A 6,786-nucleotide genomic window follows, 5' to 3' on the forward strand; every position below is an offset into this window, starting at 1 on the left:
CTGTTTCAGTTAAAAGCTACCAAGGTAGCAGTGGGCACAAATGAAATAAAAGAACTGTGGGGTTTTTTTCTCAGCCCTGATTGTGTTTTTTGGGGCAGAGCTGGGTGCAGCTCTGGGGCCAGGACAGCTGGGATTTTTCTCATGGCAGGGAACAGTGCTCTGAACCCAGGCTGGGAGTGAGAGCTCCCACAGATGAGCTCCCAGTTCCTGTGTCAGTGCAAAAAGGCAGCTTTGCTCCTGCCAGAAAGCCAAAATGTACAGGAATGTCAGAAGAGAAGAAATTAAGGTAATGGAGTTTTATGAAGCAGCAGCTGCTTTTTTGCAGATAAATTCTACTGACCTGCAGTGCTTTAGTGTAGAGTAGTTTAATAATTAAAGGAAATGAGGTGATTTTTTTTTTAACATGCAGACAGTAATTCCTTCAGTCATGTGCCACCTGGATTTTGTTATAGCAGCCAATAATCAAACGTGCACCAGCTTTATTTGTGTGCCAGTGCAAGGACTGCAATAGACAGACAGCAAAAACAGTTCCACTGTTGCTGAAATCTTTCTACCCAAAGCATTCATCAGAATTTAGGATCCAACTGTCTGGAGGTCTTCCATCCAACTGTCTGCTTGGCCTTGCCATCTGTGTGAACCTAATGAGAGCTGACAGTAATTTGAACACTTCTGGTAGTGTCTGGGGAGGTGAGAGGTGGCTGAGAATAGATAAGAGTCAGCTAAGATGCTGGCAGTGACTTGGAGGGGGAAAAAAAAGCCTTCCACAACTATTTTCTTTCCTTGGGAGTTATTCTGTTAGTTGCAGCTGTAAAAGCTGCTTCCTGGCAGCTGCTGTGGAAAGGTTTAAAACACAAAAAAGGCTTGGGCTTCCCAGTAGGCATTGGGATGTGCTCCCAGGCCTTGCCAGCCACCTTCCCAGGGACTCCATTTCCATTATTAAAACACACATGGTCACTAGCAGGATGAGCAGTTGTCCTGGTTTGGAAGAAGCAGCAGCTGTGCTGCCACTGGTGGCCCTGACTAAAGGGACACCTGTCCCAGGTCACCCACAGCACAAATTAAAGGGTCTGACTCAGAGGCAGGAATAGGGGTCCTCTCGTGGCAGGAGGAGGAGGAGGAGAAGGGCTCTGGCATTTCCTTCTCAGGTGTGTTCATTGAATCCAAAATAAAGAGTGGTCTGTGATCTTGTGACCTAAGCAGAGATGGGTGTTCTGTAGTCCAAGGCTCCTTGGCACAGAGGACAGAAGTGGCCTGTTCTGTGCTAGTCCATGTTTTCTGGGAGTCTCCTGTGGCAGCACCTTGAGGTTACCATGCACTGGTGCTTTGGGTGCTGGCTGGCAGGCTGCTTTCCCTCCTTCAAGAGCAGCTCTGTGCCCTCTGCAGGGTGAGACCAGAGCCTGGGGCTCAGGAGTGTCCCTGGCTGCCACTCTGCTGTCCTGCTGCAGGGACATGCTGGTGCCTGCAGCCTGGCCTGCTGGGCAGGGTGGTCCTGGTTCCCTGGGTGTCACTTTGTGTCCAGAGAGCAATGGCAGGGCTGTCCCCTGGGCTGTTCTCACTGGAGGATGGTGGGGACATCAGAGACTGAGAGCCCAGCTGGGGCTGGCAGGGAGTGAGCAATGTGGTCATCGGTTAAAAATAAGTTTGAGTTGGGTATTTGGGGAGGATCCTCCTGAGGTGGCAGGAGCTGCTCAGAGGTGTGGGTCAGATGCCTGTGCTGGTCCCAACACCAAACAGGTCCCAGCTCCCTGGATCTGTTTTCAGGGTGCTCCATGTGCCCACCTCCATCGTCTCAATTCCCTGGCAGCTGTGCCATGCTGGCACAGATGGGATTGCTGCCAGTGCTTATCCCAAGACCAAGTGCTGGCAGCAGGAGCTCCCTGAGTGATTTGGGTGTGAGTGAAGCCTCTCTGTAAGAGACCAGAGCTACTGATTGTAAACTGGGCAGCAACAGAGACTCTGCCACCAGCTTGGCTGAGCTGCTCCAGCGTTTATCCCCCCTGGACATTAAAACCCATCCCTCATTTCCGACCTAAACCTGCCAATGGGACTCTTGCTCTGGGTTTGGGGCCAGTGCAGGCTGTGGTGGAGCAGGTCTGGGGCAGAAATAGCCAGGTTTTTGGGACAAGTGACTCCTGCAGAGCTGCTTGCTCCCTGCATGGATTACCCAGAGTTAGGTTCACTCTGTTGGAGGGGGCTCCAAACACCCTGCAATTACTGTAAATGAAAGTCAAATGATTGTGGGAGCAACTTTGTTGTAGAGTTGAAGGCGTTAAATGGGACAAATCTTACAGGAGAGCTAATTCCTTTTATTAGGTGGGGAAAACAAATTAGCTGGGTACACAAGCCCTTTCTGACACTATTGTTACTGTTATTATCCCTTACTGGTGCTGTTAGAAATGAGGGCATTGCATTAGAGGGAAGGCACATTATGCAAGTGTTTAGACGTGCTGGTAACTGCTCTCTGCTGACAGGTATTTACTTAATGATATGTTGGAGTGAAAGCCAGCAAGGACAAGCTTTGGAGGGAGCTGGGAGTGCTGGGCTCTGCCTGGACCTCCTGGAGCTGCCTGACACTTCCCACCCACAGTAGGCATCCTCCAAAGCCCCTTTTCCGTCCTTCCAGCAGGTTCCTGACCATAGCACATTCCCAGACTGAGTCCCCAGTGCTCTCCGGGACCCAGGCCTGGTTCCCATTGATGTCTGCAGCCTCCAGAGCTGCCCTGACTTGCTTGCAAAAGGTCTTTGTGCTCATGTGCTGGAGGCAATGCCTGCTGTGGGTAGCAGTGGGACTGGTCACGTTTCCGGTGTCATGTGCTGTCCATGACGGATGGCAGAGCCAGTTTTTCTGCTCCAAAAGTGGGACTGGGGAGGAGACCGCAACACTCAAATACCCGGAGCCCTGGCTGCTGCCAGCCAGGCATCCAGGAGATCACTGCTTTTTCAGCTCCAGGTAAGGCCCTTCCCTCTCTCCCTTATGCCATGCAGGGAATTGAGACTCACCTGTGTGTTTTACAGGCTGGGGAAGCAGAGCAGGACAGGGGGTGAATGAGGGTGCAGCAGGAGCATCCCTGGGGCAGCTCCACGTGGTCCTTGGGGATGGCAATGGGGGCCTGAGCTCTGTGGGAAGGATTTGAGTCCCCTGGCTGAGATGGGAGTGGGCTCAGTGTGAGCTGGTTGTGCCTGGGGAGGGGTCAGGCACACTCAGGCTTCTCCTAGCAGGGTGTGAATACACAGGTTTGCTCTGCTCTGAGCCAGCTGCACCTCATGCCCAGCTTGGCCATGGACAATTGCAGCTGCTCCATGGGGACCATCAGCTGCTCTCGGGGTTTTGCTGGTTTTTCTGCCTGGGTTTTAGGAAACCAGCTCATCTGGGGCAGGCAAACCTGCCTGTGTGAAATGTGAGGCTCCAGAGGAACAGGCAAAACCAGATCTGCTGGTCCGGGCTGGGATGGAAGAGGAAAAAGCTGAGGGTTGGCATGGAGGCAGCACCCATGGCAGGATCTGCACAGGTGCTGGGTGGCTCCCCCAGACCGGGCTTGCAGAGCCCACCCCATCTCTTGGAAATCAGCAGGATTGGTCTCCAGGGACAGAGGTAGCAATGCAGGTTGGGGGGTTAAAGGGATTTAACCCCCCAGAGAGGCATTTCTTGGCATGTGTTGGGGTGGAACCATCCCCTCCCAGCCCTGGCTGCTGGACTTTGGTCTGGTTGTCCATCTCCTAGTGCAAAGCTCCATGTCCACCTCTGTGCCATCCCTGTCTGTACCCATCTGTGGCCTGTGCCTTCCCTAACTGCTCCCCTCTGGCAGTGAAGGCACAGGGCAGGGGAATCCTCATGGATTTGGGGCTGGGCACAGCATGGGAGCCACGGGGCAGCTTTGGTGAGCAGGACCTGGGGTCAGAGCATCACCTGCACCACCTTCTATCCCTTCCCAGGGCTGCCTTTTCTTTTGTTAATGTTTGATTCTTTTTAATGATTTCAGATTAAAATGTGATTATTTTCAATTAGTAGTTGCACTTCTTAATTACGGAGATGAATTAGATTGCTGTTCATTATTAATTAGATTTTAACTTTGCTCTGATTACATCTTCTATCAGTCACTTCCCACACTCCTTTCCTTCCCATCCATCCAAACTCCCTCTCCCCCTGTGCCACCCCAAACCCCACTGGCTTCCTGCTCCCCTGCAGCATCCTGGGGCTTTAAAAACCTGCCTAGAAAATACAAATCAATGTTATTGGCTCACAGGCTGCAACTGGCTCCTTCAAAAGGGCCAGATGATGTCATTTTGTGGCTAAAAACCATTAAAAGGAAGCATTAATATTCTGACTCCCTCCAACACTGGCTGGATGAGAAACTATTCCCTAATTGCCTGCTGCCACAGGGGTGGATCTGCTCTTCCAGTGGGCAGAAGGGACCTGATCCCCTCACCCCTGCTGCCCTGCTTGTTTGTGTATGAGGGAGGGTTTGACCTGCCCAGACTATTTCTTAGGCTTTGTTTGGGCTTCCTATTTTTAAAGCAAGCTGTTTCCTTTGCTTTCTTTTCATCTGTCACCTTTCAGGCACCTAATCAATGCTTGGGAGCTTTCTTACCCTTGCTGTTGGCTTCTTCTCTGCTTGCTGCTGTCTCCATCTCCCTCTCTGCCATCACCCTGTCCCTCAGGGAAGGTGTCCTTTCTGCTGGGGATTCCTAGGAGCCCCCACACCTGCTCTTTATTATTTCTTCCTCATTTAATTTGAAATACTTCTGTAATTTGCACCTGCTCATGGTGGGGGGTTAAGACATCTCCCTGCACATTTGCCCTGAGATTTCTCTGTCTCCATCCCTCTCCACTTGCTGCTTTCCTGGGCAGAGGGAGCTGCCTGGGTGGGCACAAGGTCTGGTCCTTTTGGGTTTTGTGTCATCCACAGATTGTCCCTGCTGTTTTGGGGGGTAGGAATTACACAGGGCCTCTGTAAAAACTGAATGTTCCAGGGAGGCATTTTCATCCCTGGAAAACTCACCTTCCTCCACTCTCTTGTTGCTCCTTCAGGTCCTCTCTGCTCCCTAGGTGTGACTGTCTCGTGCCCCAGAGCTCTTTGGCCTTGGTGAAATGTCGACAATCCTGAAATGTGAGTGCTTGGTGTGGGCCCAGGGGCACCTGCAGGGTTTGTGTGAGCTGGAAGCTGCAGGCTGGCAATGAACCTTCCTCTGTGCCCTGCTGCAGGGTTTGGACGGGAAGATAAGGAGAAAGAGGAGGACAGAAAAGAGAAGGAAGAGAAGGAGAAGGAAAAGACTGAGGGAGAAAAAGAGAAGGAGAAGCAGAAGAGGAGGAAGAAGGAAGAAGAAAAGGTAGGGGAATGATAGAGTTTTCTGCAGAACCATTTACATCCTGGCTGTAAAGGGAAGCCACGTCTGAGCCATGGCAAACCCACACCTGTAGCAGATGGAGCTGTGCTGCCCACAGCCTAGAAATCCCAGTGTCCATGGCTTTTCCACTGGCAGACGGCTGTCTCTTTGCTCACAGCATTCCTAGTTAGATGTCCCTCTTTTTTCTCTCCAAATGGGATGCTGGTGTGGACAGTGATGCTGCCTGCACTGCACACACTGTGCAATCCTTGCTCTTGGCTCTGGAGAGCTCTGTGCTGCCATGGTCACACGTGGTTCCACAGCAGCACCAGGGGTGCCAAGCCTGGCTCTAGACACCCACAGGACCAGAAATCTCTCTGACTCCTGACTCTGAACTGCCAGGGCTCCCAGTGATGCTCTTCCCTCTCTCTTCACCCCAGCAGGGAGATGGGGAAGAGGACAGGAGCAGCAGCAGCTCTGACAGTGACTCAGAGGAGGTAACCTCAGCCCAGCCCTGTGGGGTTTGCACCTACAAACCCAGTGTGGATGCTCCCAAAGACCTGGGATGGGACATTGGGCGCTCCCCTCACATGCTGTCCCTTTTATTTCTGCCCCAGGACCAAGGCATTGCCAAGGATGATGAGAAGGAAGACAAGGATTAGGCTTTCCATGCTGGAGCAGCAGTGCACGCCCTGGGCATGCTGAGGAGGTGGAGATGGAAATGGCAGATTGGGCTGGAGAGTGACTGGGCCACTGTTAGCCAAATAAAGATGTTGTGATCTCCAAAGAAAAATGCTATTTATTCACCCAGTCCCACTGCCTACCCAGTGCTATCTGTCCTTCTGCAAAAGGAAGCACTCAAGAAAGGCAATAATAGGTGGGGAGTGGGACCTGGGCGAGCAGGTTTTGTACAAGACTGTGACAGAGTCTGGAGAGAAATGCAGGGGCTCTGTGGGCTCTGTGGGCTCTGCAGAGTCCCTCCAGATCTGCATCACCAACATCTCCCTGTGCCCTCCACGCTGTTTGTTGTGGGATGGAGCAGCGTGAGCAGGGACAGACACCTGGAGCTGTGCTGGAGCTGTTAAAACTGATTTCAAATATATCAAAACCAAACAAAAAGCAGTTATAGGGGGGGAAAAGCCGACGAACCTCCCTCTTTTTGCAGCGCTGACCCCAGCGCAGGGGCCGCGCCTGTTCATCCATCCCCAGCCCCGCCGCAGCCGCCGAGCGCTGGCATCGGTCGCGGCGCCAGGAGAAAAACAAGTGGGAAAAATTAGGAAAAATGAGCTGGCACCGCCATCTACCGGGAATGAGACGCCTGGCAGCGGGGCCACGGGTTTCATAACCGCTCGGCTGTTTTGTAAGGCTCCCGCAGCGCTCCGGGGGCAGGGAGAGCATCGGGGACAGGGAGAGCATCGGGACAGGGAGAGGCCACCGGGGACAGGGAGAGAGCACTGGGGA

General features: G+C 52.7%; 1 protein-coding gene across 1 annotated transcript; it reads left to right on the top strand.

Annotated features, from left to right (window-relative positions):
• Positions 1–5,015: 5,015 nt before the first annotated feature.
• On the top strand, positions 5,016–6,063 carry LOC136562850 (protein FAM133-like). The gene is made up of 4 exons (XM_066559898.1): positions 5,016–5,108; positions 5,204–5,328; positions 5,766–5,822; positions 5,943–6,063. Exons 1-4 carry the CDS (start codon positions 5,090–5,092, stop codon positions 5,985–5,987), a joined length of 246 nt encoding a protein of 81 aa, XP_066415995.1. The 5' UTR covers positions 5,016–5,089; the 3' UTR covers positions 5,988–6,063.
• The last annotated feature ends 723 nt before the right edge of the window (positions 6,064–6,786 follow it).

Source organism: Molothrus aeneus, chromosome 15 (assembly GCF_037042795.1).
Source record: "Molothrus aeneus isolate 106 chromosome 15, BPBGC_Maene_1.0, whole genome shotgun sequence".
Lineage (NCBI taxonomy): Eukaryota > Metazoa > Chordata > Aves > Passeriformes > Icteridae > Molothrus > Molothrus aeneus.

Coding starts and splice junctions, on each gene's coding strand:
- LOC136562850 (XM_066559898.1), top strand. Junction 5,329..5,765: donor GGAAGAAGGAAGAAGAAAAG/GTAGGGGAATGA, acceptor TCTTCACCCCAG/CAGGGAGATGGGGAAGAGGA. Junction 5,823..5,942: donor CTGACAGTGACTCAGAGGAG/GTAACCTCAGCC, acceptor TTTCTGCCCCAG/GACCAAGGCATTGCCAAGGA.